General features: G+C 40.1%; 1 protein-coding gene across 4 annotated transcripts in view; it reads left to right on the top strand.

Moving 5' to 3' along the window:
• The window catches only part of NPNT (nephronectin), a 79,772-nt gene that overhangs the window by 37,617 nt on the left and 28,857 nt on the right, over positions 1-13,298 (top strand). For 2 of the 4 annotated variants that reach the window (XM_011231135.3, XM_011231136.3), the window contains 6 exons: positions 2,013-2,105; positions 6,702-6,821; positions 8,085-8,204; positions 9,793-9,927; positions 10,218-10,340; positions 11,923-12,306. In XM_011231135.3, the coding sequence (XP_011229437.1) occupies positions 2,013-2,105; positions 6,702-6,821; positions 8,085-8,204; positions 9,793-9,927; positions 10,218-10,340; positions 11,923-12,306 (975 nt within the window). The remainder of the gene's footprint in view (positions 1-2,012; positions 2,106-6,701; positions 6,822-8,084; positions 8,205-9,792; positions 9,928-10,217; positions 10,341-11,922; positions 12,307-13,298) is intronic. The other 2 variants (XM_002924296.4, XM_011231137.3) reach the window with 1 other exon arrangement.

The raw sequence follows: 13,298 nt of genomic DNA, 5'->3' as shown, positions 1-13,298 counted from the left end.
CATACATCTTAAGAAACTGGCAAATATGCCTCAGAAATATGGGAATTCAAACAGGTTTCCTTTTTCTTGAGGAGAGAAATGTTAAGAAAAGGTATATTTGAAATGATTTCACAGAACTGAGAATTAGGTTCTGATTAAAAGTAGGTTTCTATATGCTGGCTAATTGAACATAATAATAAAAATAAATAAAAGAGCAAAAAAAAGTAGGTTTCTGTGTAGGCAAGGATTTGCTAAAAAAATTTGTTGCAAGTGGCGTACTGTAAGAAATAATCTGCTGGAAACTTGATTGGTAGCATGAACAGCTTGCGTTAAACCGTCAGCGTTTAACCAGTGTGATCAGAGCTGCCTGGGAGCAGCCGAAAGAGCAGGGTGAGCCCACGTGGGAACTGGCTTAATTTAACAGCCTTGTCACAAGATTTGTGTGAATCTGCTGCTGGTGGCTTGCTTTTCCCTCGGAGTCATTTCTGGATTTGCCGTAGCTCGATGACATGTAAAATCATAGGCTTGGACTGATCATTAGCAAACTCTATACAGCACATGGTGCCCTTCACAATAATGAAATTCTAACCTGTACTCTGGCAAGATTTGCTTTTTTTCCCCACCTGATTTCTCTGGGAATTTTATTCATGCATAGTCTCCCTTCTTTGGGTCTCTGTACCCATACAAATTTTCTTCCCCTTCAGCCAAAAAGGGATACTGTTATAGATAATAACCTTTTTATAACTTTCCCATTAGGGAATGATTTTTATTGTGTAATACGTCCTATCATTGCATATTTTCAGAAATGAAAGACAGGTTTTTGAATGCATGATGTGCTTTATAATGATTTCAGAAGAAACAATTTATAAATATTAATTCCTAATATTTTTTAAAAAGATTTTATTTATTTATTCGACAGAGATAGAGACAGCCAGCAAGAGAGGGAACACAAGCAGGGGGGAGTGGGAGAGGAAGAAGCAGGCTCCCAGCGGAGGAGCCTGATGTGGAGCTCGATCCCAGAAGCCAGGATCACGCCCTGAGCCGAAGGCAGATGCTTAACTGCTGTGCCACCCAGGCGCCCCTAATTCCTAATATTTTGACAAAGTTTATGTTTCATACATTGAATTCCTCACCCCAAGAAAAGTACTGGGATCTTGTAGCCCAGAACCATACAGTAAACTTTGGCGGCCTAGGAAAATCTGAAAGTTGATTGCCTTTCTTACCCCTAATATTAAGGTAATTTCTGACAGCCTTACTTTTTGAAAGATGGGTGATTTCAACCCAGAAACCAATGTTCGTTTCATTTGAAAGTTTAGCTGTTGGTACTACGAAAATCTTAAAACAGGGTGTGATTGCCTTTTTGACTCTACTTTTGAGTCTTACCTTCGTGTACTGTTTTGGTAAGTTAATAATGGCAATAGTTAACCTTCTTTGTAGGAAGCTTATTCTATATCCGTACTAAATGGGACCTAAATAAAAGTTCTTACATTTGAATGAAAACATTGATGAACTATCATGCTATTTTCTTAAATCAATTCTTTATGCAAATCATAACTTTGTGCATAATTTTGGAGTATTTTAAACTATTGGACAACATAATAATAGAGGAAAAAGTTTCAAGTTGGACATTTAAGACCTCAGTGTCACTAAACAGCAGTTGGTTGTAATCAATATTCGTATAATCTGCTGAGTTTTCCCTTTGTTGATACCTAACATAATGCTTTAAAAAATGACCATCTCTTCTTTGGTGGTTATTTGGTATGAAAATGATGTATGTGTGTGTGCATGTGTGTAAAATGTACATGTGTTTTTGGGAGGCAAGATGGCAGTGATAAATTTTAAGGAAAACAAATTCAGATTTTAAAAAGAGAAACTGGATGAACTAGAAACCCATTTTTCAAAAGCATGTAAAGCATTCTTTTTGCACTCCACCGACTTTATGTAATTGTTTAATATATACTTATAAAGATTTTTAGGGCTAAAAATGACATCAGTTCAAAGTTGACTCTTATTACCTTCTTCCTGGTGTGAAGATGAGCACTTCTACTCAACTCCTCTTGACCAAGGCAGTGAACAGCCTCTTTTCCAACCCCTGGATCATCAAGCCACAAGTTTACCTTCAAGGGGTGAGCGTGCATTATGTCAGGTGGGCTGCACCCCCACCTGCACGGCTTTCTGCAGTTTTGTCACTTCTTGCAAATGTTCTGAAGACCAGCCCCGGAGGACCCAACCTTCAGCATCCTGAGCATGTAAAGCAAGCTGCAGGAATACCTGCTGCTGATTCTCTGTGCTCTGAAAAGCCTGGAGCCTCCGCTGTCCTTTCACTGCATCAAATATTGCTTCTCTTTTCCTTTCCTGGGTTCCAGAATGTTTCCTAAAAATCAGATGGCAAAGTCACTTTTATTTTCATAGGTGAAGTCAGGAATTCCAAAGCACGGAGATTGGGGTTTTGATGGCTCTTGCTAAGTCGATTTCAGAAGTGGGGAAGTCCTCTTCCGTGCCACCATATCTGGAGCATAGAGTGTTAGGTCACCCTGGAAATCAAACTGCACGTGAGCTTCCTTCTTTTGGTGTACATTTTGTAACATTAGAAAGCCAAAGTTCTGGCTCCGTGTAGCCTTTAAGGGGCTGTGTGATGATGGGAAAGTCATTTAATGTGTCTGAGTCCCAGCAGACCAAATAGGACCAGGGGGAGAGTAATTCCTGCCCTTAGTCAGCTTCAGGGCTGGTGTGGGAACAGGAGCACCAAAACTACCCTTGTTTTCATTGTGGTGGAGAGTTTTGTACAGAAGTTAGGTGGCAGCATGATTTTACAGTTTTTGTTCTAAAAAGACTGTGCCCTTCATCCGCTGATAGATTTAGGAGCTTCGAATGGCTGAATTAAGGTAGTTAAAGTTATTAATTACTGTCTCGCTGATCGGGAGCTTAATGCACTCGCTTATCGTCTGCATCAAGAAGTAGGGCAATAGGATTAATTTCAACAGTGATGATTTAAAGAATAAAAATTACAGCAGTTGACACACTGATGTCTGTTTGCCTGTGACCTCCACTTTAGTCATATGAAATGAAAAAGGTTAAATTTCTGGGAAATGCCCAGTTTGAGGGTCAAAGAAAAAAAAAAAGCCCAAATGCATTACCTGAATGAAAGATTATTTTCCTTAAAAATCCATTGGGTTATCTTATTCAGTGCGTCTATTCTAGATTTTTCAAGCTACTTTTCAGTGTCCGCATGCTAATAAAATTTCTGATTCTTTTTTTTTTCCTAAAATGTAATTATAATGCTGTGCAGCTTGCATTTTTGTTCTGGACTAGCTCTCTTCTTACCCCCCCACATCCCACCTCCCCAAGCTCCTGAATCCATCAGCCTGCTTAAATATACTCCTCACTGTAATAGATGTTCTTTAAGAATGTATACTCGGTGATTAAAGCATTTGAAATGTAAGCAGTTTAATTACAAAGTGATATCTTTTGATAAGATTGGTCCATGACTGAATTCATTATTTTTTATTATAGATTTTCTTTATAATTTATGTCGTAAACTTCTAGAGAAAGAGCAAGATTAGAGTGAATTTAAGTAAATACGCTAAAGTTTTCTTTCCTAGGTTCTTTTTAATCAGCTTTTAAGATTGAGAAAGTGTGATCCAGAGTTTGTTCTTTATATCGTTCTGTTTATTATTATAGGAGAGTTTACTATAAATTGGAAGTGTTTTTGAATTTCTGACTTGATAGTAACACAAGCATTACTAGGTCAGTGGTCTACGAGATTTTGGAAGCAGTACGTATTAGCTCCATTTTATAAGGCATTGGGTCAATAAGAAAATAAAGTTATGATAATAATAGACTAGAAGCCCTGAAGAAAATTGAGAAAAAGAAGGTCATCACCAGGACACCAGATGCTTTTAATCTTTGGAAGCTCCCTGCTTTAGCAGAAGTCTGATATTTGGTAAATATTGATAACGTGGATTATTGTGGAATTCTATTTCATAATTTCTGCAGTGGTTTTTGGAAGGGTCAGTGTGAAGTTTTTAGGACACGCATGCCTGTAGCAGATGGGCAGTGATGGCAGTCGCTGGAGACCTCAGCGCCAGCCAGCTGCCCGGGAGTATCAGCCACCCCATCACCAGCTGTTCGAGTTCGGCTTTTCTCAAATGGCTTTCGGTGTATTTGGGTACTTATGTGTCAAATTAATAATAGTAAGACAGCCAACAAATGTCTCTACATTTACCCATTGAAGGCTGTGTGTGTATTTCCTCTACCGTATTATTTTAAAGAGCGATTTCCAGGTGAGGGGTTATTTTTGTTTGTTTTTGAATTACGACATTGTTTTTCACTTCCTTTCAGTTTCATGATTCTTTTAACCTCAAAGTGCTTTTTCTCATGGAAAGGGAAGGATAAATCTGGACTGAAGACCACCAGTAGCCCCAGTCTGGATCATGAAAACGCTTCTCCTAGCAATCTTGAGGGGTTCTTCATTAGTCCAGACTAGAGCTGCCTCAGCTTGGCCTCAGCTTTAGTTCATGAACAGGGTGAATAAAGACATTTTCATCAGCATAAGTTTTCCTTATATATGAGCTGCTTAGATCTACAAACCTCTGACCAGTTCCTGTCAGGAACCCACAACGTTTCCGTGGCTCTTTAAAAATAAGCCTAAGTGTTCTTCATTGACACAGTTTCTATCCATCAGTATCCTTCCCTTGAGATACAGGATTCAGTCGTACTCTCTGGCTTTGTTGTACTGTTCTGTTTTATATTTGCTTAGTGCAAAAAATATTTAAAACAAAGCCTTTCTCTAATAATGTGCTCCGATTTAAATACCATTTAATATCAATCAGGGACTTACCAAAGCCAGGTGTGTATCCGCGGGGATGTATGGATGTATTAGGAATGATAATTAACTTCTCTCAGAACGTGAGAAAAGATTCTCTGACTCTAATTTTTAGTAAATATTGAAATTCAAGGTAGAAGAATATGAGAGGTAGAGTTTCTCTTTCTTCCTTGATTTAAAATTTTTCCTTCATTTAACAGAAGGAGAAGTAATTTTGTGTTGATACTGTAGTCTGCAAAGCACTTTCTTTGAGAAAATTTTAAAACAATATATTTTAAAATGTGATTCTGTTTTGAATGCCCTTGACTGGGCACAAGACAATAAAGTAGAGAATTGAAGAAAGCAAAGGAGATGATGAAGGTATTTGGTTTACGTAGTTAATCTTCCTAGGGTTCGCCCAGCTGGGGACCTGCTCACTGTTGTGTTAAGGTTAGAAAACGACCAAGTTGGAAAGTCAATAAAATATGAAAACATTGAAAACATTTATAAACGTAATAATTATTAGGTGGTCTTAAAACAGTGTAATTTGGTGGTTTAATTAAGTGAAATGTATAGATTTGCAATAAATGAGCAGGTCAAATTTAAATTTCATTAGATTAAAACACCTTTGCCACCTGATAGATCTATAAATCTGATTTGGTGACACGGATTAATGGATAGTTTATCTAATCAGGTGCTTACGCTGGCAGTTCCAGACAAAATAAACATGTCATATTTCTGTTTAATGAAGCCTATATTTTGGGCATTACCATTTTAGTGTTTGTCACTATGAGTTTTATGTTCATCTGAAGCAGTATTCAACTTGGGCTAGAAAATTCTTATGTTGACTTTATTAATTTATGTTGAGATTTAAACCAACAAACCAAAAATCCATAGTAATAGTCCATTATGTATCATCCCTTTGTATTTCCATATGCCTTTAACTGCCAAACGAATGAAAATATGTTGGAGGGTAGGTTTTTGGGTGGTTTGTTTATTTTGTGACCTGAATACATCAGTAAAGCAGGAAACTGAAATTTCTTCTTTAATCTGAGATCAGTATAGAACCTGTAAGATTGAACAAGAGAAACCACAATAGTGATCCCTCTGATTCATGCAGCTCTTACCCTCTGAAAATAGAGCTCTCCTTAGGAAAGGTCAAAGCAGTCGAGTGTTTTAAAATACTTCCTGTAGGGGGCGCCTGGGTGGCGGAGCGGTTACGCGTCTGCCTTCAGCTCAGGGCTTGATCCCGGCGTTGTGGGATCGAGCCCCACATCAGGCTCCTCTGCTATGAGCCTGCTTCTTCCTCTCCCACTCCCCCTGCTTGTGTTCCCTCTCTCGCTGGCTGTCTCTATCTCTGTCGAATAAATAAATAAAATCTTTAAAAAAATAAATAAATACTTCCTGTAAACTCAGCCTCACAGAGTTTTTTTTTTTTTTTAAACAGAGACAGAAGGAAATCGAAAGAGGAAGATCCCATAGTCAGGAGTGAGGCTAATAGTAACCTCAGGTATTTGGATAGTGGAGTCAGGTAGGTAGGTAGCAGGGCGCCTCCACCCATGAGGAGGATGGTGGGGGGGGATCAGGTAGGCATGTGTCTGTGAGGAGAATTTTTCCAACTGTCCTTCGTGGACAGACACCACAGGTACTACGTAATCTAAGCTCCAGAAAGTCACACAGCCCTCTCGTTGTTAGAGGCATTTGGTCCTTCCTGACAGGAAGGCTCTTGCTCACCCCTAGTGTAACCAGCATGGAAATGAAGACGGTAGAAACGGGCTCTATCTCTTACATTAACGCCTGGTTGCTGCAGCTTGTCCGACTTTTCTTGTTCATTCTTCAATATAGAGAGGTATTTTAAATGGCTTTACATTAGTGTTGAGGTTTTCTCATTTTGCTGCATCAACCCCGTCCTTTCCAGATCTAAATGAGTGTGGCCTGAAGCCGCGGCCCTGCAAGCACAGATGCATGAATACTTACGGCAGCTACAAGTGCTACTGTCTCAGCGGATTTATGCTCATGCCAGATGGGTCCTGCTCAAGTATGTCAAGAATCTTAACTGTTTCATAAGTGCTCTGGCTTGATCTCACGTTGCGCTCTGATAGGGTGTGTGAAAATAGCCTCCCAGGCCCCCTAACCAGGATGTGAGCATGTATTTATGTGTGTGCCTCAGGAATGGAAAGTCAACATGAAAGTTGCCCATTTGACATGTCTAGCATTATTTTGCCACGGGTGTGGGTATTAATTTGATTTGGAAGTGGTATTTAAGAATCGTAAAACTAAGCATATTTTCTAGTGTTTTTCCCAACACATTTTTGCCTGTCTTCTATCTGGGCAAAGAACTGTTCCAGCTAGAAAAAGAGCCTTAGTGCCTATGTGAGGACTGTGTTGCTGTTCACAAGCATGGACGCTAAACCATTAGCCGGTAGAGAAGCCATCGAGTCTGTTGACTGAGCGTGAACCATTCATAAGTACCTTCTCACTTCACTTTTACAGTTCTAACTTTCTAATAGTCTAAAGACTAAGATAGCACTTTTCTTAAAAACAAAATCTACATCAAATGAAAAAATGAAGGATTCCAGTAACATTAGAGTTCATGTGTCTTTGTGAGAAGTAAATGTGTCATGTTGTCCTACTATCATTTGGATGTGTTTATAAGATGGACAATGCCCTGAAATTTTCTGTAGGCTGAACGTTGGATTGAGTTTGTGTTTCCATGATCTCTGACAATGGAGAACTTGCTTGTTATTTTTACTGACTTATCTGTTAAGGTAGTTATCAATTAGTTAATTATCAGTTATCTCTAACTGGGTTGTATTTTATTAAAAAGTTCAGTTAATCAGTATTGCAAATTTAACATGGAACCTTTAGAAGTAGGTGAATTCATGTTTAAAACCATGTGGCAGTGATGTTAGAATTCTCTAACGTTGTATGACCCAGTAAGAAGTCTCCTACTGTCCCTAGAAAAATTTAGTGGGAGATTGGGAAAGTTAATTGGATGTTTTAGTGAAGACCGGCATTTAGCTTGAATAATCCAGAAAATAACCTCAATCCTCCACTTTCCTTGGCCACTGGGAAAATTTCCAGATAATCTATGTGAGATTAAGTTTTATATTTGTCTTTTCATTTTTCAAATGCATTAAAGATCTTCCTCCGATGAGGAATAATGACTGTTGGATAATTGAGGCATTTTTGTCTTCATTGTTGATTTAGTGTCAAGTAAAAAAAATAATAAAAGACCAGTTATTTCAGTTACAGAATTTGCCCTTTGCCTCTCTGAGTGAGCCACTCACACTCTTTCCAGGTGCCCTGACGTGCTCCATGGCAAACTGTCAGTATGGCTGTGATGTTGTCAAAGGACAGATACGGTGCCAGTGCCCCTCTCCCGGCCTACAGCTGGCGCCTGATGGGAGGACCTGTGTGGGTGAGTTGTAAAATCAAGCATCTCTGTCGGCAGCCCCTGCAGGATAAAAGGAGAACGTGAAAGGTGATGGGTATAAGGAAAAGAGGCAGTTACCTACATCAGGCAGTGCTGTCCTTAGAAGACAGTACATGTCTCTGGAGAGGACCTGTCTCTGTGAATGGATAATGGAAACCTTGTTTCCCTAAACATGAGGGACAGGAGGAAGCTTCAGGCAGAGGAAACCAGATGTGCAAAGGCTCTGAAGTTTAAAAGAGCACCGTATTCAGGGAATGCAGAAGAGCGCAGTAGTTCTAGAATGTTAAGAAGCAGTGAGGGGTGAAGCTGAGTAGGGAGGCAGGGCTAGACTGTACATTCTGCACTAAAGAGCTGGATTTTTTCCCTGTAAATTAGACCGCCCAGGATTGTGGTTACCAGTCTGGGCTTTGATTTCAAAGCTAGTGCTGCCGTGTGCTTGATATGTAACCTTGGGCAAGAGACTTCCTTCCTTTGAGCTTGAGTCTCGTCATCTTTGAAATGGGAGCAGCGCCGCATAGAGCCACTGTAAGGACTGAATGGAATTGTGTGTGCAAGAGCTGAGCAGGGTGCCTAGCGTGGAGCGTGTCCTCCACAAACAGAGGTAATAGTGGTTCGAGAGATGTATTTAGCGCTTCCTGTATTTCAGGGGCGGTGCCGAATGCTAGGATGTATAGTAGTGGACAGCAGACAAGATTTTGATCCCCACAAAGCTGACTGTCTAATAGGGGGCACAGAAAAGAAACAAATACCGAATAAAATTACAAACAATATTAAATGTCAATATGAGGTACGAAGAGGAAAACACAAAGGGTCTATTTTAGAAAGTAATGGTCAAGGAAAGCCCTTCAGTAAGACCTGGCCCACTGGCCGTGTGAAGAGTCACCAAGCAGGTGGACACAGCGCAGGGCACTGCCGTGAGAGAGAGCAGGGGCCGGCCTGCGTGAGGCTTAGAAAGAAAGCAGGCTGTGTGGCTTCCATGCGGAGTGAGTACGAGGGGCGGCGGCTTGACACACGACCAGGGGGGTACGTAAGGACTACATAGTTAGTGCGGGGCGCTCACGGACAGCATGACGAATGAGGATTTAATTTAAAAAGCAAGTAGAACAGTTGAGTTTTAATATTCCAATCTTAGGTTTCAATAAAACATTTGGACAGTTGAGTGGGAATGCTCTGGAGGGAGTAAGATGAGCGGGGAAAAGACCAGTTCGGAGGCTCCGGTCACAGTCTAACCTGGAAGGTGGTGAAGGGCAGGCTGGGCCTGGTTCACTGGGCCTGATGGTTTTGGGTTATGGGAAATAGGGTAGTTAACGATGCCTCATGTTTCCGGTCGGGGCAGCTAGTGGATACGGGCGCCGTCTGCGCAGACAGATGGAGCAGGAACAGGGCAGCTCTGCTGGGGAGGGAGGTTGAAATTTGGAGATGTGGAATTTATGTTGCCTGTCAGGACAACCAGCTGGATACCATTTGTGATGAGCCTGCCGTGCCAGGCAGCCGTTTGCCGACGTTTATTTTAAAATCCATTCCATCTGAACGTGCTGCGGCTCCTTCTAAGACACAGCTGATTTGTTTCTAGATGTGGATGAATGTGCTACTGGGAGAGTCTCCTGCCCTCGATTTCGGCAGTGTGTCAACACTTTTGGGAGTTACATCTGCAAGTGTCGTAAAGGCTTTGACCTCATGTACATCGCGGGCAGATACCAGTGTCACGGTAACGGACCTCAGGCGTCACTTTGTTTTGTTTCTTCCTGGGACGTGGAAGCTCTCTTCCCTGCGGTGGTGACGGGAAGTCAGAGGCAGGGGAGGGTGCCGGCATTACGTTAAACAGAAGCCCGTGCAACCATTTGGTGGTTCTGGATGCACGAGTACTTTGTCTCTTCCGTTTATCTGCTGGTTTTATGTGGACCTTACAAAAAAAATTTTTTTTTGAAACTGTATATTTTTGATGCCATCATACTTCTCTCCCGAATAAACTTCTTCTTTTCCCACTTCCTGGTGCAGATATAGATGAATGCGCCCTCGGTCAGTATCAGTGCAGCCGCTTTGCTCGATGTTACAACGTACACGGGTCCTACAAGTGTAAATGTAAAGAAGGATACGAGGGTGACGGACTGAATTGTGTGTGTGAGTAATGGTCGTCCCCCAGCTTTGAATTCTAGCAGGAAGTACGGGATTCCATGAAGCCCAGTACTGGGGAGATGAAGAACAGGGTTAATTATCCAAAAAGTATACTTTTTGTAGCTAATAATGTTAGTCTGTATTTTCTGAAGTCAAGTCACTTGCTCAGTATTTTTAAAAAATTAAAGACTCAGTAATACATTCTAATCTTAAATGCATCAATTCCTTTGCTAAAATCTCTCAATAGCTTCCCTTTGGCTGGCAAGAAATGATGGAGCTCTTCCTGAGAATTTGATTTTGTTACAATCAGAAATGAATGTTTGTCATTAACATTACATTATGACAGAGGGGAAATCTGAATATATACTACTTTTTTTGTTCCTCTGTTTTATATCTCCTAATTCTACTATTAAAAAAATCATTCCAATATTTATTTCCTCTAAATTTAGGGCAGTTTTGCTTTTTAAATCCTTAAAAGCTCTGTTTGGAGTATGGCTGTGTTAGTAGATAAACATGAAAAAAATAACCTCCAAGATGAAAGTTTTACAAATTAAAGACCATAATTTAGCATACATTTCATATGACGATAGATAATTTTTAAAGTTTTGGAGTAAAATATTTACTGAAAATCGTGAGACTTAAAATCATGGGAATTAAAGGATTTTTGAAGGGTCATGTAGTCATACTCCAAGCCTGGAGTATATCATTCCAGGAAGATTAAATATTAATTCCTTTTGGTGAAGATAATCACAGAAAAAGAGTCCACAGATCATCACGGTGACCTCTGAAGTTTGTTTTTTTTTTTAAGCAGTTGAATAAATTAGTTAAGGGGGAATGCAAACTAACTTAAAAAATATACAGAACATTTAGGGGCGCCTGGGTGGCACAGTTGATTAAGTGTCCAGTTCTTGGTTTCTGCTCAGGTCATGATCTTGAGGTCGTGAGATCGAGCCCCGTTTCTGGCTCCATGCTCAGCATGGAGTTTGCTTGAGATTCTCTCTCCCTCTCTCTTTGCTCCCCCTGCTCATGCTCTCTTACTCTCTCTCAAATAAATAAATAAGATCTTTAAAAAACATATATGGAACATTGAATGAACATATTTTGCATGAGTTGAATTTATATAGAATATGGAAGAGAAAAGTATTGGTCTTTAGATTATTCAAAACATGATTGTATAGTATATGTGTGCCCTACATAGTTTCTTAACAAACATTTCTCATATTTTAAAAACCTTAGAATGTTTTTGCATTTTAAACATCTCAAGGATTGTTGTCTATTTCCATTTTACAAATACTTGAAATTCTTTGTGTTGTAAATAATACATATCCATTACAGGAATGCCAGTATAATTTTTGCATATATCCACAGGGTGGATATGTGTGTATGAATATATATCTACAATCATATAACTACACACGCATAGTTGTTATTTGGAAAACAGCATGACACAGCAGGGGAATATTCTAAATGTGAAAAGTCAGCCTAGTTGGCATGAGATATTCTAATGTTTTTCACAATTTGATTCCACAACCAAACTTTCAGAGAGAGAGAGGGTTACACACTAATTTAAATCTTTTGACTCTTTCAGATATTCCAAAAGTCATGATTGAACCTTCAGGTCCAATTCACATACCAAAGGGAAATGGTACCATTTCAAAGGGTGATGGAGGACACAGTAACTGGATTCCTGATGTTGGAAGTACTAGGTGGCCTCTGAAGACACCATATATTCCTCCTATTATTACCAGCAGGCCCACTTCGAAGCCAACAATAAGACCTGCACCAAGGCCAACACCAGAGCCGACCCCACCCCCATTCACAGACCTTGGAACATCTCCACCAGCAACAAGCCCAGAAAGCCCAAGCACCAGCCTAACCCCTGTAACACCTGTCGCCACTACCTCTCCAAGATGGATTACTGTTGACAACAGGATACAGACAGATCCTCAGAAACCCAGAGGGGACGTGTTCAGTAAGTCTTAGAAATGTTAGCACATGTTTTGGAGTGGTTTCTCTTCCAGTTGTGTTGAGATATAATTGGCGTACAGCACCATATAGGTTTAAGCATAGTGTATATAGTATAGCACAGTGATCTGACCTACATAGATCGGGAAATACTGACCACAGTAAGTTAACATCCATCATCTCATATACGTACAAAAGAAACAAGAACAGAATTTTTCTGTGATAAGAAGTCTTTGGATTTACTCTCATGATAACTTTCATAGAAGTCCTACAGTAGTGTCAACTGTGGTCATAACATTGTACGTTATATCCCTAGTACTTATGGAGCTGATAAGTGGAGTTTTGTGCCTTTTGACTACTTTTCTCTAGTTCTCCCTCCCCCACACAACACCCTTGGTAATCACAAATCGGACCATTTTCTGTAAGTTTTTTTTTTATTTAGATTTTACATATAGTATGTGAGATCATATGGTATTTGTCTTTCTTTATCTGACCTACTTCCCTTAGCATAATGCCTCAGGTGTATCCACACTGTCTCAGATGGCAGGATTTTCTCATTTTTTTTAAAGGCTGAATTGTGTATCTATCCCATTGTGTATTGATATCACACCTCCTTTATCCACTCACCCATTGATGGAGACTTAGGTTGTTTCCATGTTGTGGCTATTGTGAATAATGCTGCAGGGACCGCAGGAGTGGAGATACCTCTTTGACATATTTTCATTTTCTTTGGAGAAATACCCAGAAGTGGAATTGCTGGATCACGTGGCAGTTCTAGTTTTAATTTTAGGGGGAACCTCCATACTGTTTTCCATGGTGGCTGCACTAATTCACGTTCCCCCCAACAGTGCACTAGGGTTCTCTTTTCACCTCTTGTCTCTTTGATAATGGCCATTCTAACAGGCACAAAGTGGTATCTCGCTGTGGCTTTATTTCCCTAATAATTAGTGATGTTGAGCCTCTTTTCATGTGTCTGTTGCCCATCTGTGTGTCCACTTT

Source organism: Ailuropoda melanoleuca, chromosome 11 (genome assembly GCF_002007445.2).
Source record: "Ailuropoda melanoleuca isolate Jingjing chromosome 11, ASM200744v2, whole genome shotgun sequence".
In the NCBI taxonomy this organism is placed as follows: Eukaryota; Metazoa; Chordata; class Mammalia; order Carnivora; family Ursidae; genus Ailuropoda; species Ailuropoda melanoleuca.
The sequence above is the reverse complement of the archived record's forward strand: the minus strand, read 5'-3'. Positions and strand labels throughout refer to the sequence as shown.